At 43.9% G+C, this 27,977-nt stretch overlaps 1 protein-coding gene across 2 annotated transcripts; it reads right to left on the reverse strand.

Moving 5' to 3' along the window:
* Positions 1-5,279: 5,279 nt before the first annotated feature.
* On the reverse strand, positions 5,280-27,820 carry LOC117743985 (protein FAM53B-like). 2 transcript variants are annotated; one of them, XM_034552021.1, is made up of 5 exons: positions 27,639-27,820; positions 17,900-18,169; positions 15,230-15,284; positions 12,497-13,371; positions 5,280-6,493 (listed from the first exon to the last, which is right to left on the reverse strand). In XM_034552021.1, the coding sequence occupies exons 2-5, from the start codon at positions 17,978-17,980 to the stop codon at positions 6,155-6,157; spliced, it is 1,350 nt and encodes a 449-aa protein (XP_034407912.1). In that variant the 5' UTR covers positions 17,981-18,169; positions 27,639-27,820; the 3' UTR covers positions 5,280-6,154. The 2 variants fall into 2 exon arrangements, with proteins under 2 accessions (XP_034407912.1, XP_034407913.1); XM_034552022.1 differs by lacking the exons at positions 17,900-18,169; positions 27,639-27,820 and adding an exon at positions 15,384-17,883.
* Positions 27,821-27,977: the final 157 nt, after the last annotated feature.

The following is a 27,977-nucleotide window of genomic DNA, read 5'->3' on the forward strand; positions in this document are numbered from 1 at the left end:
GTCAGCTGCCTCCTCGTCTGCCCATGTTTACCGATGTGTGACCGACGGCAGGCGCCTTTCCTGTGAACACCCTCGGGACCAAGTTGGAGGGTGGTAGAATAGATCTGATGGGCATTAGAACTTATGTAATGTACACAACACACCTCTATAGAGCTGTAATGCATGGGTGAACTGCTGCAAGCTCATTTCAAGTCATGTACACAGAAGCTGCCTCAGCCTTTTGTGTGTGTTGGTCTGCATGCGTGCACTTTAATGAACCCACTTTTTAAACATTACATTACATCACATGTCATTTAGCTGACGCTTTTATCCAAAGCGACTTACAATAAGTGCATTAAAGAGCTGGTTTTGAGTTTAAACATAAATGTTGCTGTGAAACATCAATTGTGTCATTTATTCATTTATTCTCTGTTTAGGGGAACAGGAAAAAGCAATGTGAACACAAATTGTCTCAGATATGTTGTTTTCAGCTTGTTCCCTCGTAATAATTATGTAATAATTAATAATGATGTCATAATTATTACAGGGGGAACAATTATACAATTATTTATTATGTATAATTATTACAGGGGGAATAATTATTACCAATTGAAAGCAGGCTTGAAAATAGTACTTAAAAAAATATATATAACTATTTAATTGGACCTATTCTTTTGCAAGTTCTGTCCTTGCAGGTCTACACTGGTATGTACCGTCTCCAGGAAGTAGCCACAGCCTGGTACTCCAGCCGCCTATGGCTGCAGAGGAGGTCATCTGCTCTATCTGAAGTCTCACTGAAGGAGATGGATTGTGTAAATGGTATCTGAGAAGAAGAGCGGAGACACAATGGACAACTTCCTTCTGGGTTTCAGAGACACGTGGCAACACAGACTGAGGAAAACGCAACAGGCAGCCCATGTATCTATGCAACAGTGCAAAGTGTAAAATTGTACTTTGCACTGTTTATAATCACTATCCCACCCTGCCAAAAGCATATCCATATGTGTGTGTCATCCAGTTCAAAGGAGCGAGTCTAAAATCTTTTAATGACAAATACAGGCTTTGAAAACCTGTTCATCCGGTGTTCAAATGTACAAGATACGAGATTGGGCGCATTTCTTTTGCTTTTCAAAGGCTCTCAACATGACGATGGTGAGCCTGCAGCTCATAGCTAATGATGCAAACAGAGCTCACAGTTCAAACAATAGGGAAAGAGCTAATTAAAGAAAATAGCGTTATTAGCTGTAACCGCTATGTGAGAGCAGCGGCCGTGAGTTAGTTAACACGATACATGCATGTCAGATGCACTAAAAGCACTCACAGCTGGTCTGGCTATATCAACAAATCCCCCCAAAATACTCAGATAATAACACACTGAGTGAGAGAAAAGTGTTTAACAACAAACGCATAGAATGTGCAGGAGAGGTTGGAACAGCCCAAAGAGCTTGTGGGATTTACAATTCATCCCAATACTAAAGGATAGTTGTTATCTCAACATATTGAGATAAATAAATGTCATGGCGACAACACCCTCTCTAAAACTTTGGTATTTGTAAGCACACATTTCACTTATTATAATAAATATGATTATCTTACGAATTCATGTCAACAATTCACATCAAACTAGGCCTCACTTCATATCCATTATCACCCCAGGTGGTAGTCGCTCCAAATCAGCCTCTACTAACCATGACCAAGACAAGACTCCAGAAATGACAACCCCCCACCACCACCACAACCTTTATACCCAAGGTCAAAGGTAAGCAGGCAGGCTGTGCTGGCTGTTGTCTGATAGTAATGGCTGATTTTAGTTAGACTACAGCTCAAATGTTCTGCCTCAACCCGGTCTGCTTTGGTCACTCGCATCGTAAACTGGAGCTGGATAACAAACCTCGGCGGATTTAACTGACTGAGCAGCTGATGTGAAGCCAGTTTATAAATCAAGCTTTTTTTTTTTTAATACAGAACAGTGACACAGAGCTGGTTACTCTTTGTAGGATCCAGAGATTTAACCCTGTGCCCTATGTCTTCAGCAATTTTATGGAAAAGGTCATTTGAGTTGCTGCATACAAATGAAGCTGTTGTGTAAAGGCTGTCATTTGTTAACAGACAGACAAATGCCATATTTGTCACAGAGCAGCTAGAGCAATTCATTCGTTTTATGTTTTCACTCAGGAAGTGGCCATAATTTTTGATATTCGCTGACACGCTGGTTTTTTTTCGTCTTCGTGAGCAGCGGCCTCATGTCTGCGCTTGCAGGCAGCACTAGTCGACCCAGATGTGACTGTGTGATGGATGGATGTGGACCAGCCGCCGCAACAACATGTCTATTTCAGTCCCCCATTGTTTGGCACTCAGTCATCACTGTGTATGTAGCAAGTCAACAGGCAGCCTCCTGTGTGCGCTACCCTTTCGCTCACAAAAGAAAAAGGATTCATCGCAAACAAAAAAAAAAAAGGGGCGCATGTGCTTCCTCTCTCTCAGCATGTGTCCTTCCACCGAGTAAAAATCCCACTTTCCTCTACCTCATATTCTATCATCACACGCAGCATGGGAAATGTTTGGCTGACACGGAAACACATTTCCAAAATGGAATAAATGCTTGGCAGCATATGCGTTGTCGAATAGTATGTGGCCCGATGGCACTCCTTTTTTCCCTAGAATAGGAGAGGGCTGGCAGCTTCAGTCCTTTGAGAAACACTTGATTTGAATGACTTGCTGTGAAAACCACAAAGCACATCAACGCCACACACTGTTGCCATCTGCTCCCCATAAACTCAGCTACATTTACAAGCATTTCCAGACGTTTATCTCGAGCAAGACAACAACAAGCACTGTTCAGGTGAACATCACTATCTCATTCTCTGTTCCTCTAACTGACAGCTGCGAGAACAAGCCTGCTCTCTCTCTCTCTGTAGAGACATTTGCATCATAAGTACAGTAATTAACGACGCCGAAGGAGACAAAATAGATGATTAATACATGTCCTTATTCAAACAATTACACAAACATTAAATGTAACTGTTCATGAATTGTTTTTGAAACAACAAAATTATGGGATTCCAGGTCTGATTCCTGCAAGAATACATATTAAATAACTTGTACTACATTAAACAGGGAGCATAGTGGCTTTAACATTTGCTTTAACACAAGTTAATCTTCAAAAAGAAAGAGGAAAAAAAGTGTGACTTTCGAGGTACTCTTGGGTGGCTGGCATATAACAAAACCAGTTATTACAGCGTGTTATGAAGATGTAAATCACACGGTGAAGCGGAGGTGGAGAGGAAGGCGAAGCATTCATGGGAACCATGGTGATAAAGTGTTGGGTTGCACTCTGTCACCTTTGAGTGGAGAATTAGTCAATCGGTGACATGTGACACTGGCGGCCACCTGTCTCACTACGATAGCTGTCTGCTAACACACGCACGAACTAACAAGTACACATGCAGAGCCAGATAAACGCAGCTGTCTGGGCACATGGATTAATATATCCAACTCCCAAAGCACAACATGTATCTTCAGGGGTTCTCTGCAGTGTTCATGTCGATCAAAGTTGTCAATTATTTTGATAAGTGACCTTGTTGATACTCAAAACAAAACCTACGTGTAATCATGTTGCTTTTAGCAATTTTGTTCTCGTTATCTGCTCAAGAAGAACAGATACAATGTCTCGTCTAACCTGTTTTTGACGACCCATAAATCCGACAACAAAAAGAGCAACCTTCACTCAAAACACAAAATACAGAACAAGAGTCTTAAAGGCCTAAAATGCATCAGTATTTCAATATTCTTCTGAAGTTTAGATGCAAGCGTGGTTCCCACTCAGTTGGACATAAACACTAGATTATGCCTTAAAAAGGCTGAGATAAGTGATGTCATTATTCTGACCTCCTCCTGAAGTTCTCAAAGGGTAGTTCAAGTTATTTTGCTGACGGCGTAAAAAAGCACAGCTTGCTTTGAAAACACAGCCAAAGTTTTTCTCGCATGTAATCGAGGCTTTGTGCAGTCCAGTGCGCTGTAAATGTGTGTAACGTGGCCTTTCCTGTCTCCCTCTCTCCAATGACTACATTGGTCAGCAGCAACTACAATGCTCCCTATTTATAGCGCTTTCACCTCAGATATTAACTCACTCCCCCACTTGGCCCGCCACTTCCTGTTAGGGAGGAAACGTGTGTGTGTGTGTGTGTGTGTAGTTCACTGACCTTTGGGAGCAGCAAGCAACCAGACGGCTGATGATGGCAACGGGACCTTGGTGTTTCCAGTCTTTTTGTGTCAAGTCAGAAGTGAGGCGTGAACAGATGTCCGAGCACGTTTTCCATCCTCTAAATTTAAGCCCTCTAAATTTTCATCGACTTATCCTTATTGTTGCAACAACTAGGAGACGGCAAGACAATCTCTCACCTATTGGGATTGAGAAAGTGACATTGAATACAGATTTCCTGGACCGGGTGACAGATTTTCTGCTACGACAAGCCAGGCACTCTCGGTATCCATTTCACAGGCCTTTGAACGCGTGTGTGTGCTGCATGTGTTTGTTTGGATGTGTGTTTGTGTAAGCCAACACCTCAGGGTTGAGATGTCTGAGTTCACCTTCCTTCAAGGCCATGATTGAAGGAAAAGCTGCAACTGGCTGGAACATCCTGTTTTGGACGTAAACACTGCTCTGCAGCCAGGGCTTTCCTCCCGGTGTTGGAAAAACAATCTGTCCCATCTCTTTATGTCCGCATTCAGCTTTCCCGGTGGCCAGTTATAGTGACGACACAAGCCTTTAATGCCGTTTAAAGAGAGAGCCCCGCAAAGAAGAAGGGTTTATAATAGGTGGCAGGTGCTTAAAGTTTGTTTTTAGTGACTTGGACAGACATAAGAGAGACGTGATAGGACATCGCAGGAAGGAACACACTTTTCCGTCCGTCTGCCTCGCAGGTCCCGGGACATTTTATCCTGACATCACATCCTCTGGTCAATGCTGGGTTACAGACCAGGGAAAATTCATGTCTAGACTTCCTGCTTTTTTGTTTGGGGCTGGTCGGCAACAACGGGGCATTAAATGGAGGTTTAGTGAACTTGCCGTCTTTATCAAGGAGGTGTAAAATAGCTCAACAAAAGGATGCTAAAAATGCATTAATGGACATTTAAAACAATGACGTTTGAATGAGTGAGCTTCAGTAAAATGGTTCTGGATTGTGAAGCAGGAAGTGGGCACAACTTCTAAAGGATATATGGAAATGTGGCAGGTTATTCAGACCTTTGATCTGTCTTTGTACCAAGCATTCATTAATGAGCTGAAATTAAACCAGACATACAAGTGCAGGTTGTACATTTATTTCATGTCCATTCGGTTAGAGAAAAGGCCTCGTATTCTTCCTCCTTCACAAACAACTCATAAAAAACAGTTACTTAGAAAAATATAGATTGATATTAGAACTGAAAACTTGAGATTCAGTGTTTAATTCAAATATACAATTTGCATATTAAGAAACTACAAAAAAAAAAAAAGTCAGAAAAGGTGGCTTCGATTGAGGCAAGAGAACCAGTAGAGCAAACATCCAAAAGAAGGCACTGTCATTTTCAAAACTCCTTATAAAGCTTATTGAGCCTACATTCAAATGCAAAAAGATCAGATTTTCATGTGTGCACAAGAGACAAAGAGGAAGGTCAAGGGTAAGAGTCTTCATGTTGTTTCCCCCCCCCCCCCTCCCTGTTTCACCTCTTACCTGACCCCCGCTTTCTGAGAAAAAGAAAAGAAAACTCAAGCTAAATACAGGCGAGCCCAGCTACTGCTACAGTACTACAAACCTAAGGTTAGCTGACTTTGGAAAGGTCATCAGGTTGAAAAGACAGTGGGGGCTGGGAGTTGTTTTTTTTAAGACTAACCCTCACTTTCCTGCTCCTGAGTTAAGCTGAATACCCAATAAAATACCCACCTAAGGTCGCTGCTCCTTGATTCAAACAGTAAGAATGTTCAAGGCAAATGTGTCATTAAAAAGACAGTCGTTAACAACATACTTAGTCCTTTATCATCCATCACTTTCCTGTTCTTTCCCTTTCAAAGTCCGCTCCTCGACCCTTTCCCTCACAGCCCTTCCTAATAGCCATCTCTCGGCACATCGGCAATGTCCAATAACTTTCTCCGACAGCCCAGACTCACTCTTTTTTTGAATCTCCGATAAAATGTTCAGTTTCTCTCAATCTGATCAAGATCGAGCTCTCCCCCCAGCTGGAAAATGTCTCTCTGTTTCCTACCCTTCCAGAGGGTGTGTTTGCGGCCCACAATGCCATCAGGAGAGCCGGGCCGCGAGTCCACGCTACAAGCCGAGTCGCTATCCAGCTCCTCAAAGGAAGAATCCTCTTCCTCGTCATCTCCTGCCACTTCCTGCCGTGACTCCAGTATCAACTCGGATCCACCGGTGAAGTCCAAATGTGGTTGGTAGGAGGTGGGCGGGGGCAGGCCCGATTGGCAGCTGTCGGTGGCTGAGAATCCGGGGCAGCTCAAGCTCTGAAAAGTCTGAAGTTTCTGTATAGAGGAGACAAAGAGGGAAAATAGCTGTTTGTTTGCGTACCTCAGCTCATGTTCACATTCTGGCTTCACTCTAATGAGGCTATAAAAGTGCAGGGGTTTTGTCGGGGGTGGGGTGGGGGTGGGGCGGGGAGATCAAGCTCAGGGTTTTCCAAGATGTCAGTTTGAAATTGGGTTTCAGTTTGGGCAGCCAAGAGCAGGCGTTCCCTTTCATCGACGACATGCGAGCATGTAAACACGCAAAAGCACATGCGTAGACACACAAAACCTTCTGGCTTTAGAAAAAGAAGAAAAAAAACACTCACACAAAACATTGAGACGAGTTGCAAAACCACAAAGGTGTCGCGTTTCAAACTTATGCTCCAGGCCTACTGATCACAGTGGAAGCCAATGTGAAACACATACTGGGAACCCAAACTGATATTTTGCAGAGAATCTGTGCGTGAACAACTGCCTGTGTTTTTGCACTTGACCTTAGGGGCATTTCATTCACTAAAAGTTGTCTTTCATGCTCTCTTTCCACCCTGAAATCCTCTGCGCAACAAAGAGAGGCAGCCGTGCAGCGCAGTGAAGGGGTTAATGATCTCTGCAGTGCCCCAGCAACAGATGTTGGAGGCATGGAGGTGAATAGAGATGAGGTTTTCTCTATAGCGCCTCGGTTTACATGACGGACACCTCTAATGCTCCTTAGTGTGTTAGGACATTGCTTTTCCTGTTACAATGAGATGGGAGTCTCCCTTTCTTAAGTCTGCCTTTAGTAGACTCACTCTTTTCCTTGCTCCGATTCAGCACGGTCCAAAAGAAAACTATACCACAGGATCTGAAAGTTGGCCCACTTTTGCAGGGATTAACTTTACATGTAAGATGCTCAACCGCGGGATACCTCATCTGCAAATGCTTATGGTGCTTATGTGAGGAGCACGAGGCCTTTTGGCGTTTGCCGTAGTTACCCCACTGGAGTGGAAAAGGGGATTTCTGAGCCCTTTGCTCTCTTTCTGTTCGACCCCCTCGGTATCACCCCACTACTAATTATCACAGCAGAGGAGGAGACGAGAGGAAGGTAGAAAGGAAAGGGGGAGAGGCAGCTTCTCCACAATATGCTTTCTATAAAAATAATCGACTGAGGCTGACCAGGATTTGGGTGGGTGGTTGGGGGAGCAGGGTTAGATTTCTGCTGTGTACCCAGCTTTGTGTTCATTTCACTTGAGCAGACCCCCACCCAGATGGACACACACACACACACACACACACACACACACACACACACACACACACACACACACACACACACACACACACACACACACACACACACACACACACACACACACACACACACACACACACACACACACACACACACACACACACACACACACACACACACACAAACCTCATGCTGTCGTGTTTTACATAAGTCCCGGCCATAACAAGCAGTTTGGTAGGCTATTTTCTTAATCTAATAATTTTCTGACTAAATAATTGGCACTTTAAAGTTGTAATCCTTAAAAGTGTCGGGGCCCAAACTCAGCGGAGTGCTCCTTTAAGTGTTCAGCTCGAGCTGATTTGGAAACGGTGCCTCAATAGTATGACGTATATCGACCACTCGGGGCAGCAAACAAGGCAGACATGCAAAAGGAGAAGAGCAAGACTGCGTTCCAAATCACCAGACTACTCCTTTTTTACTTTTAGTGCCTGCTGCAGCTGTCTTGATAAAGTAAATACTGTTGCATGCAGTTTGCCTTTAATTGGGACATATTACTCATAACATATATTTACTAGGGAGAGGTTTGTGGGTCAGAGTAGCCAGAAAAGCATGCTGGCTTGTGTTCTGCAAAATGCGACTGGATGCATCAGAGGACACCCTGATTTTTTTCTGGCACACTGCATTCAACAGTCTAAGTATTGGAACATACTAAATATTTTCCTGGCATATTAGAGTAGTATGGGTATTGGAACGCACAGCAGCTCTTGTAGGGGTTTAAGATACGTCCAAATAAAGTGAGCAGACTCATGACGTCGCGTTGTTTTCATAAAAAAGGTTGGCAGGCAGTAAAACTGTCTGGCAGTAAATAACATCTCAAATAAAATACGATACGCTATAACATCTTAAGGTTTAGTCCATTCACATTGGATTATGCTCTAAAAGCAAGCGCACTTTTCCATTTCTTTAATCATAAAAAAAAAAATAAAAATGCTTTTTCCAAATACAGAACTGATATTCTGGTGGACATCATTCATTATTCTAAACCACAATCAACAAAACCAAAATGTCCACTGTAACAACATGGAAATCTAAAGGCAGCTGATGTGGGAGAAGAACAAGCAAACTCCAAATACCCTCCTGATAATTAAGACAAACAACACCCTGTTAAATACTTTGGCAAAGGACCTGCTGTGAACTTGAGACACACACACACACACACAGATTCAAAATATGAGTACATTTCTTGAGGTCAGATTAAGAACAACCAGCCACAAACGGCTACCAGGAAGACAGGGAAACAGACCTCCAGAACATCGACAACTATAAAACAAAAAGGAAGGGGCAGAGGTTCAGGCAAAGACAGGAGAACTTAACTCATTCCTTACAGCAAGAATAAATACTTGCACACCTTCGCATCAATTATCTGTGTCTGCCTTTGCTTTGTTCTTTGTATTTGTCAGGTATTCACTGTACCGCAGAGTGAATGCCTCCAAGTATTATACAACAATATACACACTGCCGTTTGGTAATTCTCAACAGAGCGCCTTTGGGACAAGTCCCATCATGTCATTTTTGAACCTCGAGCACGGCGCCTCAAGACCTAGGTAGGTGTTCTCATGCCTGCGGGGCTTGACGCTCAGCTATGATCACCATGTGTGCCATCCCAGGAATGGAGGAAGATGGAGAAAGTCGAGCAGAGCAGGTTGAACTTGGGCCAGGGGGAAGATATTAATAGAGAAAAGGGTGAGGGGGGGTGCGTCTGCCAGCTTCCTTGCAGAAATAATACCCCCTTTCTTCACCCTGCCATTTCTCTCCTGAATGAACAGTCACTTGTGCGAGCGCGCGCGCGCACACACACACACACACACACACACACACACACACATTTGCTCAACACACTTTTACCACCCATACTGCTCTAACACAGCTAAGCCAATGATGGCCTGTAATTTTTCTTCAGAATGTATAACGAGGCACTTCACATGGGCCCCTTTCCTCAAAATCAAAGTTTGAGTGTCGACCATCAATCAGCAAAGTGACCTAGAATCAAGAGATAACATTCCCTGTCTGACAAATCGCTACACACACTATGCAGAGGAAACAACAACGAGGGGCCAAGGTGAAAAGGCGGTCTGTGAATAATGCAGCGGACAGGGGAATGAACTGGTACACAAGAACGACGGGGAGAATATTCAAGGAATTTTGGGGGGGTGGTCGCATGAAATCCCTACGGTAGACGAGCTACAGCCGCTAAGCATGACACGCATCCCCAGAATTCACACCCGCCTTCATTGACCTGGTTGAGGAATCCAGAGGCTAAATTACACCATGTTCCACTGACAACACACCCGAGGGACTTGTTACATGTTGACTCACAACCCTTAACCCCCGACCCCAACCTGCAGCAAACTTTACAACAACCGTCTGCATTAAATAGTACAACAAATTACAAAAAATAAACATGTCTGAAATGGTGTCACAGAAATGCATGACTGGTTCTTGTTTTTCATCACATAGACTGTATTAGTCATCCACACACACCTATAAAATGGATAAAGTGTGGTGGCGGGTGTGTAGGTGTGAGAAAAGTACTAACTCTTAGTTCACACCCAGAGGCAGGGCAGGGACTATCAAAGCATTGTTTGTGGAATAGCTTTTACATTTCACACTTACATAACTTAATCATGTCAAAATTGAAATCAAAATTCAATAATGCAATTTGCATTTTAGCTACCAACAAGTAAGTGGTCCATGAGAATGCAATTGCCTGTCAAATGCTTCCATAGGGGTGGGATGCCTTTTCAGTTGGAGAGTGATGCAAGGACTGAGAAGGAGAAAGTGTGTGTGTGTGTGTGTGTGTGTATCCAGGCTGAAAACAGTTATATTTGACAACTGAAAGTATTTTATCTGCACTCTTCGCTTTGAATAAAATTAATTAATGAATATTTTTTATGTTTTTAATGGAATGATTTTATTTGCCTTTTTGTAATTTCATGTAGCTGTAAAGCAATTTGAATTGCCTTGTGTACGAATTGTGCTCTATAAATAAACTTGCCTTGTGTAGCCAGGTGAAAAAGAAAAACGCATGTCACTTAAATAACACGGACTGTCAGTTCACACATCCACTTTCCCCAAAAACAGCTTAAAGAAATAAAAGTCTAATGCCATATATGTAATAAGTAACTGCATGTAGAAAACAAAAAATCAGGCAAAGAACCAAATTCACATTAGGAGGCAGTAAAATCTCAGCTGTTCCCTGAAGGTTAACAGACACAGGTTGTAACCAGCTCAGCAAGTAGAAGTAAGTGTCGCTGCTTACTTTCCTCACTTCAGGCGTACACAAGAGTGAGAAAGTAAACACAGTGGCAGTAGATACTGAAATAATTAATCTAACCTGCACCACGCGACTCCTTTCAACGGTGCTGCTACGGACACGCAATCACACGAGTGAGACGAGAAACGACGGCTCTGCCCGTTAACGGCTGGGAACAGATACAAGTGTCTATCATCTGCAAATGTGTGCTCCTGCATCAAAGAACTGCTGGGACCAGAGTTGACGTACAACTGACTCCATGTGTGTGTATCTGTGCATACATGTGTGATCATCGTGCCTGATTTTCCCCTCTTAGCAGCTGGCATGACTAGAGGAAACATGCTCGCTAGGCTCCATTACCAAAGCCTTGTTGATCCGACCCTGGCTAGGTCCTGAGGGTGACTGGCTGGGTACAGAACTCTTTGGGAAGAGGAAGGGAGGGGTAGAGGGATAAATAGATGGTACTTTATATTAGGAGAACAGGAAAGGAACCATATTTCCGAGACAGGCGGGAAGTTGAAGGAAGATTTTGGTGCGACGGAATATTAAAGAGTACAGGCTGGATTTGGTATTGATGCCTGCAGTTATGTTGAATTTCAAGAGCATTTAAATAAATAATGAGGCCGGATGTGAAGAATTGAGATCTTTCTGTGTTCTGTAAAAACATCAGAGCACTGGCGAGCATCAAAACAGTACATTAAAATACTTAAATTGTTCCATTTTGGGTTTTGGTTTGTCCAGGGGTCATTTTTACACTCCGGCTGTTCCACTGCTTCGTCTGACCTTACACATGAACAAACAAACTCTTGTCTCGGAGAAAGCAATTCAGAACTCATTCAAATATCCTCATTATGAATCACATTTGGTTGCAATAGGAAGATGCAGCACTGGGGATGAAAGATGGTAATATAGGCCAGAAGTAGATTTAGAAGTAGAGAGGAAGCAAATGGGGTCCAACCTTTGGACGGGTTGTTTACCCAACGGAGTAAATTAAATGATAAACCGGAGCCGGGCTTGCCAGAGCGTGGCGCTAGGCAGCGTGACCGAACATGAGGAATGCTTCTTCAGTAAGCACCACTCCCCCAAGTTAAAGTGAGGGAGGCCAGATATCACTTAGCCCTGAAGGTTCGGACCGACGACCCAGAAAACTCAATTCAGCTTGATTTAGTCCAGTTCCCGATCAGACTCGGAGAAAGAGACCGGCCCAGATGTGCTTGAGGATCTCTTGAACTTGCCCTTGGTCTCAGAACAAAAAGGTGTTTGTCTGTGGGTTAAGTGTCTTTGGTCCCGGATGCAATTAAATGCAGTTGGACATTATGAAGCCTTGAAGCAAGAATGGAAATTAACAGATGCCAATTTATGATGTAATCAGTGCATGTAAAGGATACTAAACTCTGTGAAATTACGACAACACGCAACTGAATGTGAGTGTGTGTGCTTGTCTGTGCATGTCAACATATGTTTGACATTTCGAGCTAACCTGAGTCATCTTTGCCAGGTCCAAGGAGGGCCGCTGCTCCTGGGCATCCTCTGGTCTTCTGCGCTTCATGCCAATCTTTTTGTCATTCAGCACGCAGGGCTGGGACTTGCTCCGGGACAGACACCCTGTGGCCCTGGCTCTCAGGCCCGCTCGCCTCCCCAATTCTGGGGTGGAGTCTGGAGAGCTGGCCTCCGACGCCTCCTCTCTCTTAAGTTCTGGAAGGCTGATCTGCTCATGGGAGAGGGAGAGGGGCCTGAGGAAGTGGTGATGGCGGGAGTGGTGATGATGTAAGGAAGGACAGGTAGGGGAGACTGGAGAGGCAGTGAATTGAGGGTGGAGAGGCAGTCGCTGGTTGAAGAATGGCAGCTCCGTGGCGCCATCCGATGGTATGCTGGAGCGCGAGGGCAAACTGAAGCTGGAGCTGCGCTGCATGGTGGGAAGATGACCACTGGAGAAACCCGCTCCTCCACGAACACTTCCTCCACTGTGGCACCTTCGTTTCTCCACCGTTGTCCACACTCGGGAGCCTTGGGGCCTCCACGATGAGCGGAACCCACTGAATTCATCAGAGAACGACAGAGAGCGACACTGACGTTTGCTCGGGGGTGCCGTAGGAGCTTGGCTGGTGGCTGTAGTGGTGTAGTGTGCAGTGGTGGACGTGGTGGGGGAGTTGGGGGCGGTCATGCCGCTGTCGCCGAGGCTCAGATCTCTTATCAGACTGGTGATTGCCGTGGCGCTGCCTGGCTCCTTGGCCCAGTGCCAGCTCCCCGGCACGGGCATCCCGTCCCACAGGCTCTCCAAACTGGCACCAGGCTGGCAGGGAGCTCTCTGCTGGATGGCACAGCTTTGCCCCAGGTCCAGCCACATGTCTGCCTCTGCAATATTCAAAACATACAAACTCATTCTCATTGACCTCAATAAGAGCTAATAAGAGTCTTTACTCTAGAGGTAAACGTGCAATATGTAGAATGTCAGCAGGATGAATTCTAGCTTAAAAGACAAAAGGTACACATGTCTGGAAGGAACATTCAGTATCTAACCACACAGACACAAAAGACACAGACAAACAGAAACGACCTTATGGCAAAAGGGAATGGTTGCTTTCGGGATAAGATGGAGATTAGTGTGTGGTAACTGCATTAGCGAAGAAACTGAACGTACGCTTTCCATCGGGTAATTTTAAGTCTAGTTACACACAGCAAAGCACTAGAATCAACAGAAAAGCGTTGATGCATCTAAACAAATAATCAGTGTGCCTTATGGTAAATGACAGGATTAGGACTCAGGCTGTACAGTTCAAACCATTGCTGCTCTTGTGTAACTGTACTGAACGCTGACAGCAAGCAGTCATATTTTGTATGTCTGAAGAACTTGGATGTTTTCTTCAATGAATAACGCGGCCGTGTTCATTGTGATATACTGAATGGTTGAGTTGCCCACAGCAGGAGTCCAAAAGATCACCATGTGCCATGTATTGATTATTGTTCACATAAACAGAGGACATGAAGAGAAAAGTGCTGTATACTTTCATAGATACCGACAATAAACTACAATATAAATCCCAGATCCCCAAAGAGGTCTGACTGTTCCTCAGTACAATGCAAGTGGTTTCACTAAATGTTATGGGTGCTGTTTTTAACAAAAGGTATCCAACAGAAAAGCATCATCTACACCGGACTATCTAAAACCTGGACCTGAAGACTGCCGATTCCAAAAACGTGATCTACATATTCAATAAGAATCAGCCGGTGAACCAGTTGGCAAGTCACTCCCACTAGCCAAGCAGTTAGCAGAATATGCTTCGCTAAGCAGCATGACTTGCCAGCTATTTCCCCATCTGCACAAAAGAGTCTATCACACAGCTGTGGGAGATAATACACCTACAGTAAAGTGCCATAGCGGCTTGAGCTGCAAAGCCAAGTGTTCACGTCGTGAATCTATTGAAGCTTTTGGCAAAAAGGCACCCTTGCTGATCCAAATTCCCGTCCTTTTGGATACTTGGATACTCATTTTGGCACGCTCTCTCACAGACTTGTGGACGGAAATCATTGTTTTGGGCGGACAAACAATGTACGGGGGCTACAGTGACGACCTGACAGGAATGTCTTGACAAAGGGAGAAAGGGATGAACTTCAAAAAGGCCATCCTTTGAAAGCAAGATACAAAGTGTTGGTTGAACTAACAAGACAAGCTGGACAATGTTTAATGTCAACATGAACAGTGGAAACAGTAAGCCGTGCTCCTCCCCGTAATGCCACATAGCATGCAACATAATAGCTACTGTAAGTAGCATGTCTTTTAACACAATTACTGCAACACTGACAGAGCCAAAGGGAAATTGTTGACATAGGAAACAGCCTATTCAATTACAGTCACTCCCATGAGAGTGGTGTGCAACGTTGTGTGTAGGCAGGTGCACCCTGTTCATGAGTGGGGGATGAGTGACCGACAGAGAAAGGGAGAAGTGAGCGACATAGTGGATTAACAATGAGACGGTGACAGTGGAGGTCGCTGACTTTGATGGTTCAACTTAACAAGGGGTCAAAGGGGCAGTCCATTATGCTATTATATTTGTGAAAGTATGTTATGACAAAAAGGACCCAACCTCAACCATTATTACTGTCCATTGTCCAGATCTTGAGTGAATGCAGAGGACAGAAAGATGGGGATTTGTTTATTGCCATTGCAAAGAAGGAAAGACAAACAGAAAGGCAAAAAATACAGATAACCCACCCACAGTTCCACAGGAGAAGATGGTGGTCCCTCTGCTCATGGCGTGGTGCTTATGCTGTGGAGGACAGGCAAACATAGGGACCGACAGTCAGGGAGACACAAAAACAAATCAAGAAATGTGGAACAAAAAAGTCAAACATGTTTGCCATCATACCACGATCCAATGAGAAAATCAGTAACAATTTAATCTCTGCATCCCTGTCGGTCCAGTGGTGACAAAAGTATATATACACTTTCAAAAAGGCACAATGAATAGGATTTAGTGCTAAAATTGGCCCCTCCTCCCCAGCTCAATGACCCCAGAAGCACACGCCCCCGACTGCAGTTAGGAGCTTGCTTTGCTATGTTTGCAGTTTGTCTATAATTGTTGTTGGTTGTGTACTTACGATCTGCCACCTGGGTGCTGTGTTTTTAGAGAGGTTGATTAAATATGAAAATACAGGCAGAAGGCAAGGTCTCTGGAGACTTCTACTTCCAGTGTGTCATATGTGATGATTGAGAGGATCACCTTCTTATCTTTGCATTTTGCATTGTTTTTACATGTTTTTTTTCATTCTGCCTGCTCTCATTTTAGTTGAGTACTTCCAATTTTTACTTCAGAAAATCCTTTACACTATATTTGAACAAGGGAAATGCTGTAGATTTTACTAAAATAGAATGCATTGCATGCACGCTATACAGATTAACATATCCAATGCTGCAAATTAATTTACCAAACAGTACAGAACAGTTAAGTAACTCAACCTCAACCGGATACAATGCTTCCTTGAAAGACTTACAGAAATGTGACTCAGAATGTATGCGTATCTTTATAAAGAACACGTTATTTGGGGTGTATTAAAACAGTTTGGTCTTTACACACTTTTGTATCTTCTCATTGGACACCTATCCTCTCTCACTGTTCACTTCTTATAACAGGGTGGTGGCTGTCTGCATAACGGACAAAAGGGAAATGCCATGATGCATTGCTCTGACTCATCTTGAGGTTACCACCACAACAACATGTTTTCTCAGCTACAAGACAGAGACTCCACAATTAAAGGCCATTGTGTTGCAGAAAATTATTAGATGGAACAATTAGTTAACTACTCCAGGCCCAACATGGGTACATCATGAGGGAACGTTAATATTAAGTCAACATTCAGTCAAATATCCAAAACCATTTGTCCTGTGTATTAACCGATATAGTCTGGCGGTGCCATCAAAACGTAAACTCCAGCAAGCGCTGGATTGGTTTGCAGCCGAGTGTGAAGCTGGCAGGGTGAGAATCGCTGCCTCAGGGTATGATGCCATGGTTCTCTGGCGCAAAATGGTGGATTGCACCCAGGAGGTTGGGAGTGAGTCACTGCTCCAGTCGAGGTCGAGGGTGTTCAAGTATCTCAGGGTCTCGAGGACAATTGAGGGTGAAATGGGGCGTGAGATGGACAGGGGGGTTTGTGTCAGTGATGCGGACGTTGTACCGGAACGTTGTGGTGAGCAGGGAACTGAGCTGGCAAAGGCAAAGCTCTCAAGTTGACAGTCCATCTCCGTTCAGACCCTCACCTATGCTCATGAACTTTGGGTAGGGATCGAAATAATGAGATTGTGGATACAATCGGACGAAATGAGCAACCTTCACAGGGCGGCTGGGCTCAGCCTTAGAAATAGGGGGAGGAGCTCAGACATCCGGAGGGAGCTCGGAGTAGAGCCGCTGCTCTTTTGCATCAAAAAAAGGTGTATGGTGAGGTGGTGGAGGCATCTGGGGTTGAGCCAGAACACACTGGAGAGATTATGGAATCTCTTCTGGCCTTGGAACGCCTAGAGGTCCCCCAGGAAAACGTTGCTGGGGAGAGGGATGTCTGGATACCCTGCTAAGCCTGCTGCCCCCGCCATCTGGCCAGGGATATGTGGAAGATAATGGATGGATGACTGGATGGATAGTTTGCAGCCCGGATCCAAAACCAGGCCTATTGGCCCGCATGCTAAAAATGATAACCTAAATGGTGAACCCCAGTTAGCCCAAACATTTAAATAAGAAACATTATTCTGACTTTTCTTTCAAAAACAAAAGAAATGCCTTCCAATTGCTCACAAACCGTCAAATGTACATACAAATTGTTAAACCTAGATAACATCCCCACTGGATAAGATTTCTGAGATGCCAACGTTACATCCCCAACAGTGCGCAACATACTTTGTGTAAGACAACTCCTTGAACACATGTTAAATACTTAACATAAAAGCAGTAAAAATGGCTTTGAGTCGTTAGAATGCTTTCGTATTGTTTTACTTTGGACTCAGCGCCTTAAGGCTAGCTTTTACCTCCTGGTTTCAATCTTTGTGTTAAGCTATGCTAAACAGATCCTAGACCTCTCGGTGGTGAACACAAACACATTTCACATTTCACATGAAACTTCTCATGTGGCTGTAGAAAGTAGCTTAGTTTTCATTTCACTGTAACATTAATGACAACTAAAGACATTAGCATTATGGCGTGTTTGCATGCATTGTGCAAATTAGTGGCGTGACTAAATGTGTCATCTGTGGCATGTTGTCATGCACTGATGGGATATAATCACATCACCGATTCCTTTTGCTGACTAATGCCGGACACATGAAACACTGTGCAGCTCTTTGAGTGCCACAACTGGTTTGCTTTGTGTGAAATACAAAAGGTTATGTTTCTCTCACCAGCCGTCTCTCCGTGTTGTTGGACCTCACATCATCGACACCCTTCTTCTTTTCCAGTGTTTTCAAGAAAATGATCACCATGGTAACACGCAGCTCTGCTTCAGTCTGTCCGGATTCACGAGAAGGCCACGGGCAGCCATCTTAGATGAGGGTGGAGGGCAGATAGAGCATTTGGGAGAAACGGGCGACGGGTTGGTGACCTCCCATCTGCAAAGCAGCCCTGAAGTGCTGATGGCGGTAGGAGCGTGTCTCTCACACATGGGCCGATCCCTGTGTTGACAGAAAGAGAGGAACATTTAAATAACCGACTCTGGATTCAAATCTAGGACACAACAGAAAGAACATTGCAACCCATATAATGTCCACTTTGCCACACTGCTTCCACAGGTGTAAAAGTTGAAGGACGTAAAAACAACAACTTTTGGGTGCGTCTGGCCTATGGACCTATAAAACAGTTGACGTTTGAGCATAGCCTAAGGCAGTGGCAGGCAAATAGCAGCCAGTGGGACAAGTCCAGCCTCCAAACAAAAGAATGTGCCCCCTTAATTAAGTTAGGTTTTGCTTTCATATTTTTAAATGAATACTTTTACATTTTTTATTCAGAAATCTACTGAAAACAACACTATAATACAAAGCTGATATAAATTCCTAGAAGCATGTCCCGTCCAGTACTGCCCCTGCATGAGGAGAAGCATGCAAACTGCACTTCCTGTGCCTGGCTGTTTCCACAGTGCATGGTGCAAAGACCGGATGGATAACACCAAAAATAACATAAAACACCTCCTCTTAAATGTTTTCGCTTATCGTTACTACAGGGATCTTTAATATAATCTTTGTGCAACATTTCACTGCTGACACAGTTGAGAAAAGGGAGTGCTGACTTGTGTTTTTCCGTTCACCATTTTCAACCACCCTAACACTTATAGCAACTTAACCACTCAGTTCTCCATATAGCTACGCGCCTATAAAAACTACCGTCTTTGTCAAACAAAACATGCTGCCATATGTGAAATAGTTTCCTTAACACTGTAAATAATGGAACATTTGGCTTGTCAACATAATCCCCAGAACATATGGGAACACGCTGTAACAGAAAGCAAAATTCAGCTAATCCGGGAAAAGGCATCACCCACGGCACATGTCTGCAGATATGGCTAAGAAGTATGAATAGACAAGGAACATACATGGGGCTGCGGTTGCCCCATCGACTACATGCACCCTGCAAATGGCAAAGCACAGACAGTAGTTGTGGCAGTAAACAAAAACTCTTAAAAAACACTTGGGAGTTATATGTTAGGCAGATATGCTCAACATGTCTCGTCATGTCTGCTCTACTCAGTCTCTCTGATGTTGCTTGATGCATGGGTAACATCTCGGTAAACGACTGGCGGATCCAGTTTCGCTTACTTTATCATAGAAAGAAAAGAAAAAAAAGGAGGAATTGCTGAGGTGACCTCGGCCTTGAGCTTCTATCAGTCATTAGCCAACCACCAAACACGCCGACAGCATCCAATTAGAGAGCACCAACGTGTTTCAGATCCTACTCCCAATCAACTCTTAACTAATGACAGCTTTCTGCTGTGGAGCAACACATGAAGCTAATAGATCTTCCAGGCCGACTACACTATCCTGCCCGTGTAATATGTGGTTTCATGTTAAGCAAGGGGTGGTTGCACTTTTATAACATGCTTTAGAGAGAAGGGTGCAAGTGTGCACTTGCTGTTCAATGAGTCTTGTGGGATAGTAATTTGTGCAAACAAAAAACGGACCCATCATAAAAGAAAAAAGATGGGTTGGTCGTTATCACTTCGTTAAAGAAATGTTAAACCAGTTTAGTCATGTTTTGTAATATTACCGTGTCATCTCTATTCCTTCCCTCTTCTCCAGCCCCATGACTATATGAGGACTATAAAAGTGTTGTGTAGAGCTGCCTCAAACCAACTACTAGCATATGACTCCCATTATCTCCATTTATCCCGGAGAGTCAGTGGAGCACAACTGGGCCTCTGCAGTCAAGAGTGGCTGGTGGGAGTCAGAGGAGAGGGGAATGTTCTTCTTGATCAGTTTTGCAGATTGCTTTACTGATTAGGGCTGACACTGAGTAATGGGCGCGGCAATGTAGCAACGTTCGAGCGAGTGTGGTTGTTAGATCCGAGTGGGAGTGGAGGAGCATGACGGCCATGTGTAAAGGTTGTTACGGCGTCCCGTTTGACTGAAGTGAGACGTGCTCCATCGGGGCTCTGAAAGCACCTTGAAGAAGAGTGTGTGCATCTGTACATGTGTGTAGGGCTATGCTAACCTGCACGTGTGTGTGTGTGTGTGTGTGTGTGTGTACGTGTGTGTAGGTGACTGGCAAGTGGGGTCATGGGAGAGGGCAGGCCGAGTGTGAATTTAACCCTGGAGCCATGCTTACTTAATGAACCAACTCCTCATGATGGGGAAACCAGAGCTTAATGGAGAGAGAACTGCAGAGCCCTTGTGTGGAGCCTCCACTGATCAGATCAGCGTTTCACTACTTAAAGTGAGTCGTCTTGTTGGCTACACCTCACGGTGACTATCATACTAAACAATATCCAGGAGGAGATCAGTTTGCAGGACACCTCCCCTACAAGTACTCCCTGCTATTGTACACAATCATTGAAACAGGGCATTGTAGATATCAAAAAGGAAGGGTGGCCCTGCAGCTGTATGCGCTACTTCTCCTTTCAGGTTAGTTTAATTACAAGATATGACAGCTACCATGTTTTTGCAGTTGGAAAATATGCAGTAAAGATCAATGGCAGTCCAGCAAGTCGTCATCTACTTATCATAGATACAAGTGCAATAACGCCCGTCTCAAACAAATGTCTTCCGAGATGTTGTGTTGAATCTGGTCTCTGTAATCGTGTATTGGTCATTTCACATTTAATACTAGCACTAAACTGAAGAAAACCCTCTACCCTAAATCGAAAACTATAGATATTGTTTGGACCTTTACAACATTCTAGGTTCATGTAATTAAATTTGACATCCATAGTGGTCTAAAATCTAATGGTAATTCAAGTCAGACTTGTGCACTCTGGGGTGCAGACAGCAGCTCTTGGCTCACAATAGCCAATGACTCAGGAGGGCACTAGAAAGGGCAGCTAAGATAATATGGCTCTTTGCCCAGGCGGTGATTTGTACAGGCAGATGAATAGAAGCCTATTCGGGGCCCCCTAAAGTTCTGTGACGGGGTGTATGGTGTCCATCACCAATTGGCTCTGGTTACTGCATACTTGTGCAGAGCGCGTCTGGTGTCAAGACTTTGATCGGTGGCTGCGGCTGAAAGAAACCAACTAATTTCATACTAATGAAACGATGGCGACCAAACCAACATTACACCGCCTGTGCGATCACAAGCGAATCACTGTGTTCATATGAGATTCTTATTTGGAAAAGGTCTCATGTTATTGATGAACTAAACTAACTAAAACTATTGTTCTCTCTATTCAGTCTTGCATTGCTAGGACACATTTTATGGTGCAAAACGCTGGCCGTTGGCATTGGTTTCGCACAGTGGATATGGCCATGGGAACGTAAATGAAAACATTAAAAAAGAAAAAAAAAAAAAAAGTTCAGGTTTGTTGTAGTCTGGGCCGATTAAAAGTAAGAGCCATTCTTTTGTGTGCGGTGTGGATTGTTAATTCACGGTGAACACACAGCCACCCCTCTCTCATATAATGAGGAGGGGTCGTAAAAATGGTCCTAGGGAGGTCAAGACATACCACTGAATCCTCTGGCCATCACCCTAGTACCCAGTGACACGGAAACACATCTGTAGCCAGGTTCTGGACTCCTTTTGCAGATACCCCTGATCGTTTCTCTAACAACATTGATCGTCAACATCTGCAGAAATACAACCAGCACTTAAAGTTCCTAATAATAGCAATTTATAAAAAAGAATTTGCCTCATCGTTACTCTAATAGTAACTCTGAGTCAAACTAAAAGTCCAGTGAGGTTAAGTTGACATGAAGACACACTCGTAGAAACGTAAATATAAAAGCACACTTCCCTTTGCAGTGTCGGGGGTGTGCTTCCCTTGTGGTCACATGCCGCTGCTGATTTGGGTGTGGAACACACGGACTTTATTACCAAATACATGAAGAAGTCATATCTACTGCATGGAGTTGAGTTCACATTAAATGCCTCTTTGGCAACAAACATTACAACCCAACATAATTTCACATTTATAGTATGTAAGCTGCCTCATAACATAAATAGTTTGATCATGAATCGGTTTACTTATATGGTTAAGCTTTGCGCTAAGGCTAACTTGAACATATTATTGTATTGTGGTAAAATATTTACAAGATTTCACAGATATTTTCTGGGGGCTAGTTTCTCTCTCACTTCTTTCATAAAACAGTTGCTAAGTAGTACACTGTTTCCATGAATGTAAAAAGGTAGCCATAGAAACCAAATACAAAACAGTGACAACTGGTGATGTGAATCAGGAAGACATCACCCAGTAACATCTGAACGGCTCATCATTTCTTTATCAGTGTTTTAGGAAGCTGGACTATTGAACAAGGCCTGTTTACTAAGCTGCAGCACAGTGAACATGCAACCTGCAAACACAACACAGCTTCTCTATTTAGGCTGCCTGAAATGTTTTGTTGGGGTTGACCCCCGTGTCTCAGACCAGAACTTAGTTAACTGAAATCTTAAGAAGCTTGACAGGCGTAGGATCAGGTGTTTCAGTTTGAGTAAAAGGGAGGCATGGGGCCTCTTGCCCCCTGGAGTGACCCTCGCATGCCACGACTCTCCATACATCAGGTACCCCACTAATTACACTAACCACCACCCCCTTCCCCCCATCAATCCCAGCCTTTCCGCCTGTGGTTCCTTCCATTATCCATGAGTGCCTGTTTTGTTATGTGCACACTAACCAGAGCCTTAATCCATCAGGGATGCATTACATGCGAGCCTCCAGCGCTGCTAGCAATCCCCTGCAACTGATCAGCTTTGTAAGGGTGACCACTCCTGTGTTGTGTAAGAAAGTGATGTTATACAGATTGTCACTACCAATCAACTAATAAAACCACAATGCTGGTGTGGTGCAATATCCTGCTCACGTTGCAGAGGTGTATTATGGGCGGGTTGAAAGTAAGTAGGGGTTGGGAGAGGAAAAAAAACTATGAGCAGCATTCCACCGGTCCATTCATTCATTCATGAGGCGGCTCAGCTCATTATGGACCCTGTAAACGTTCAGCATGCTGTGTAGTGGTGTTGTAAAAACAGATGCAGGTCGGTTCAATATTTAAAAGCCAATTGAAGGTTTGTCATTTGGGGTGTTTTGACTGTTTAAACTGCTAATAATAGTGTACCAAAAAAAAGCAGACATGTGTTAACGATGATGATCATTCTGTTTTGCTTTAACTTTTATAGAATTATTTTATTTGTGGAACTGATTTAATTTCTCAAATCATATCAAATCAAATTGTGGGCAGAATGCGTGACTTGATCTAATTTTTTATCAAAGACTTGCACTGATGAGGTCCATATGACGGGCAACAAGAAAGTAGTGTTTTTACTTTTACTTGGTTATGAGTTGGAATAAGAGTGACACAACGCCTAAATATTGGCTTCAACTTTTATATCGTAGTACATATGCTAGAACTTCATCTCTACCATCCTACATCTTGACATTCTGCAGTAAGGTTGTAAACCGTGCTGGTGTTCAGCCTTGAGCAGTCCTTTGGAATGACATGCAGGTGTATGTAAAGCATACCGAGAACCAATTAGAATACACTGCGGAGGTCGAGGGCCGGGCGTTATGACAACGTCGCCATGATAATTAGCCGTCTTTGTGCAAGCAAGATTTTCATGACACACTGGCTCTGTTCTCAAGCCTAGGCTTGCACAAAAAGCCATTTTTGGAGGATTTTTTTACAGATTAACTGTCAGGCTTCTATGAGGAACAGCCATTGAAGTCAACTGCATGAAGTTCCATAACTTCATACAGTCCCGGACTGTAGAAAACAGGTACTCGAAAGACTGTTCCAAACACTAACCGAAAGCTTTCAATTCACTCTTTTTCCTCGGGATGCACGTCCACATAAACATGATTTAGTCAGGAGCTGCTGTATTTTGAGGAGAGGCCTATACAAAAACAGCTAAGGAAAATAAACGGAAATGCAGACAAACCTCCCAGAGGGTATAAAATCACTCATTTGAGAGTCAAAGCAACACCAACGACAACTTTGCTTTTCTTTTTTTAAACTTAAGATGATTTCTCACTATTGGCGCATAGGAAAACCACTGTGGATTGTGTAGATGGGAGCCTTCCTATTTTGTCCCAGAATGCTTTTCATCTCTAAGTAGAGACTGGTGCCTGTCTTGGGGGGTTGGGGGAGTGCTTCTCTGGTGTATGTGAGAATGCCTCTTTCTTTTCTTTTCAGCTGCAGGTCGTAGGCTCTGTGGGCGTTGAGACGCCAGACTATCATGAGGAAGGAATATAGAAAATGAAGAACAACAAGTACACTGACAACATTAATTAATAAACTATTTGTTGTTAACTCCCTGAAGCCAAGTCTTATGAGGTTCAGTGTGTGTGAAGCAGGAGCAGTTATGATTGCAAATCGCAGAGAAGAAAGGGAAGCCTCACAAATGAATGGAAAGGAGCATGGCGGCACAGACAGGCATCGCTAACAATCCTTTTCTGTTAGCTTTGCATAATGCCTTGGGCTGGAGAACAAGTGAAAGAAAGAGAGCCACAGCTTTAGAACAGACATGTTCTCTTATCCACCTTTCTGGCAACCGGCAAAACAGTGAAATTGAAATATACAGAAAGTCAAAAAGAGAGAAAGTGACAGAGTGGAAGCGTCAGTGTGTAGACTGAGGGACACACACACACACACACGCACACACACACACACACACACACACACACACACACACACACACACACACACACACACACACACACACACACACACACACACACACACACACACACACACACACACACACACACACACACACACACACACACACACACACACACACACACACACACACACACACACACACACACACACACACACACACACACACACACACACACACACACACACACACACACACACACACACACACACACACACACACACACACACACACACACACACACACACACACACACACACACACACACACACACACACACACACACACACACACACACACACACACACACACACACACACACACACACACACACACACACACACACACACACACACACACACACACACACACACACACACACACACACACACACACACACACACACACACACACACACACACACACACACACACACACACACACACACACACACACACACACACACACACACACACACACACACACACACACACACACACACACACACACACACACACACACACACACACACACACACACACACACACACACACACACACACACACACACACACACACACACAGAGAGAGAGAGAGAGAATGGACCGGTGGCTCGCTCAGCACACAGCTGCCCACAGACAGAATGGAGCTCTAATAGGGCCTTTCGCCTGCAACACAAAGACGTTGCAAATGTGCGCGTCTTGAGCACACACTGGAGTGCAGAGCGATCCCCTTTAAAAACCCACCAGCCTTAATTGCTTCCATAAATTATGTCTATAGTATGTACAAAACAAGTCCACAGGCTAACAATGCCGGAGCTGTTGCGGAGTACAATTGCAGTGCATAAAGTTACGCTTTGCTTAAAACATTAAAAGAAAAAATGGATTACCAGCAACTGTGATGATAATGTGTTACTTCCTCTTCAGTCACATATTGGGCTTGGTTTAGAAAATACATATTTTCTGAACAATGACATTGCATGTTTGATCAGAATATTGTTTTACATAGTCAGTCATCTTACGTTTTCAGATTCAAATGATGGTTTTGCTCATTGTAGACTGCATTTACTCAAAGATGCATTATGCATGGCACATTTTATTTAATAAAAAGGGTTTTGTAGAAAACAGATTTTTATATTGCCACGGTGAGGTATCAAGAAAATGTAACGAAACGCAGATATTGGCAACAATATAGAACATTTTCAGCCCAGCCCTCACATTAGTATAGGTTCACGTGATAGAATTTGATACATGCAATTTGCTTGTAAAATTCAAGCAGTGGTTTATTTTTTATAAATCAAAGCCAGGTGTGGTCATCATAATCTTCCCAAAACTGGAAAGGCAGATCAGAAATACCCCTCTGATCCCAACCTGTGTTTGTGAGACATTTATCAACCTCCCCTTTGTAATTAGATACTAGAGCTGAAATGTGATTCAATCTTAAAGCCAGCTCTCTTCTTCACTTCCGACCTGAATTTGGATTCTTGAGAAAACTGCAGTAATATAATTTATGTTAAGTCAAATAAACTTGCCAGCCATATCCCCTGCCAGTCAAAGACAACCGCTGCCATAGTGGCATGCAGCCAGAAACATGTTCAATTAAGGTAATCTGGTACCAAACCAGTTCTTCATGGTATTGTGTTTATGGTGTCCACAAAGATCAACCAACTGCCATGCAATATTAGAGGGGGTACACATAAGCACCAACAGCTACTTCCTAACCCACAAAGGAAAGGAAACACTGACAAATAAGATGTTTGGTGCTTGCTCTACAATGGTGGTCCATATTCAGAGTGCCTCTCATTTTTAACTACCGTAAGAAGGCAATAAAGTAGTTTGAACACGTAGCTACATTCGCACATATGTAGACATACAAAGACAATTTACTTTACTCTTTATGTTCTTATCAGTATCTTATCAACATGTGTAAGCTCAGTTTCTGTTACATAATGGGTAATAGCATAAATTATCTGTGTATGACTCACATATTCATAACAATGGACTATTAACACTGTGTACATTTAGATATTTCGCCTTGTATCTCTGCTCTGAAAACAGAACCGAATGAGGAGGAACACAATGGCTCTTAGTATCAGCATCAATACTTCTGATATGTGCTCAAAAAAGCAGGGAAATTAGTAACTACAGATCACAATCTCAGGAATTAAATATGCTTGGGGGGAGATTGGTGAGATATGCAAGCAAGCCTTATGACTCAAACACTTTTTTCAATGTCTTCTCACAGGTTGTGGTGAGCAGCCATATGTCAATATGAGCTGCAAAGCTACCACGCAGCCTCTCGCCACCTACACAGGTACTCTATTTAACACCAGGCTGGTCTTTATTACCATGGTTGATAGATTGTTTTTGTGGGGGGAGGGTGGGGGGGGGGGGGGGTGGCAACCCATTAATGCAGCAACAGGTTGGGCAGACTGAGACTCAGTTGTTCACTTTTGCAACAGCGATTTTTTTAGTCCAGAAAGGTTGTAAAATAGACGCTGGAAACAACAACGTGACATCCACACATAGTGCTGTCGTTGCTTTGCCACACACTGCCCTGTGCCTCAAGTAGCTTAAAAGGGGGGGGGGGGGGGGGGGGGGGGGGGGAGCAGAGACAAGACACACCATGGAATAATTTAAGGAAAACAAAGACATTCCTGTTTTCTGATTTATGTCCCAAAGTAACCCAACGGTGTTGTCATCTAACGTTTCAGTGGCAGAGCAAAAGCCCAGCACGAGCAGCACAACTGCACAGCGGCGAAAGAAAACACCATGATGCACGCCCGGGACACAGTTATAACGATCACGTATCTGGACAAACTCCCTATTACCTGGCCAGCGGAGGCTCTGTCGATGTTAGGTCATCTTCAGCCAAAGCCAAGGCAGGAAACTTCACCAAAGTCTTTTTTTTCGCAGTTGCAGCCGCCAGTTCAGCGTCGCCAGCTCAGGACTGAGCCGGACTGCGAGCAGCTGAGAGCTCCGCTGCTGCTTCCAGCCTTCAGCATTGATTTGTAACGATATGCGTGTACGGACGAACCATGTGGACTCGTGTATGAGGGGGGGGGGGGCCGGAAGAGTAGATGTCGAGCAATACACTTGTTCGGCAACGGGAGCACCGGGTTACTATATAGCTGAACTATTACAATATATTTATTTACTGAAAACAAACA

Source organism: Cyclopterus lumpus, chromosome 15 (assembly GCF_009769545.1).
Source record: "Cyclopterus lumpus isolate fCycLum1 chromosome 15, fCycLum1.pri, whole genome shotgun sequence".
Classification (NCBI taxonomy): Eukaryota; Metazoa; Chordata; class Actinopteri; order Perciformes; family Cyclopteridae; genus Cyclopterus; species Cyclopterus lumpus.

Excerpts from the sequence above, each read along its gene's own strand:
- LOC117743985 (XM_034552021.1), bottom strand. The coding sequence starts at position 17,980 with ATGGTGATCATTTTCTTGAAAACACTGGAAAAGAAGAAGGGTGTCGAT. Across the intron at positions 15,285-17,899 it reads ACAACACGGAGAGACGGCTG|CATAAGCACCACGCCATGAG; the intron begins GTGAGAGAAACA and ends TGTCCTCCACAG. Across the intron at positions 6,494-12,496 it reads ACCTGGCAAAGATGACTCAG|AAACTTCAGACTTTTCAGAG; the intron begins GTTAGCTCGAAA and ends TCCTCTATACAG.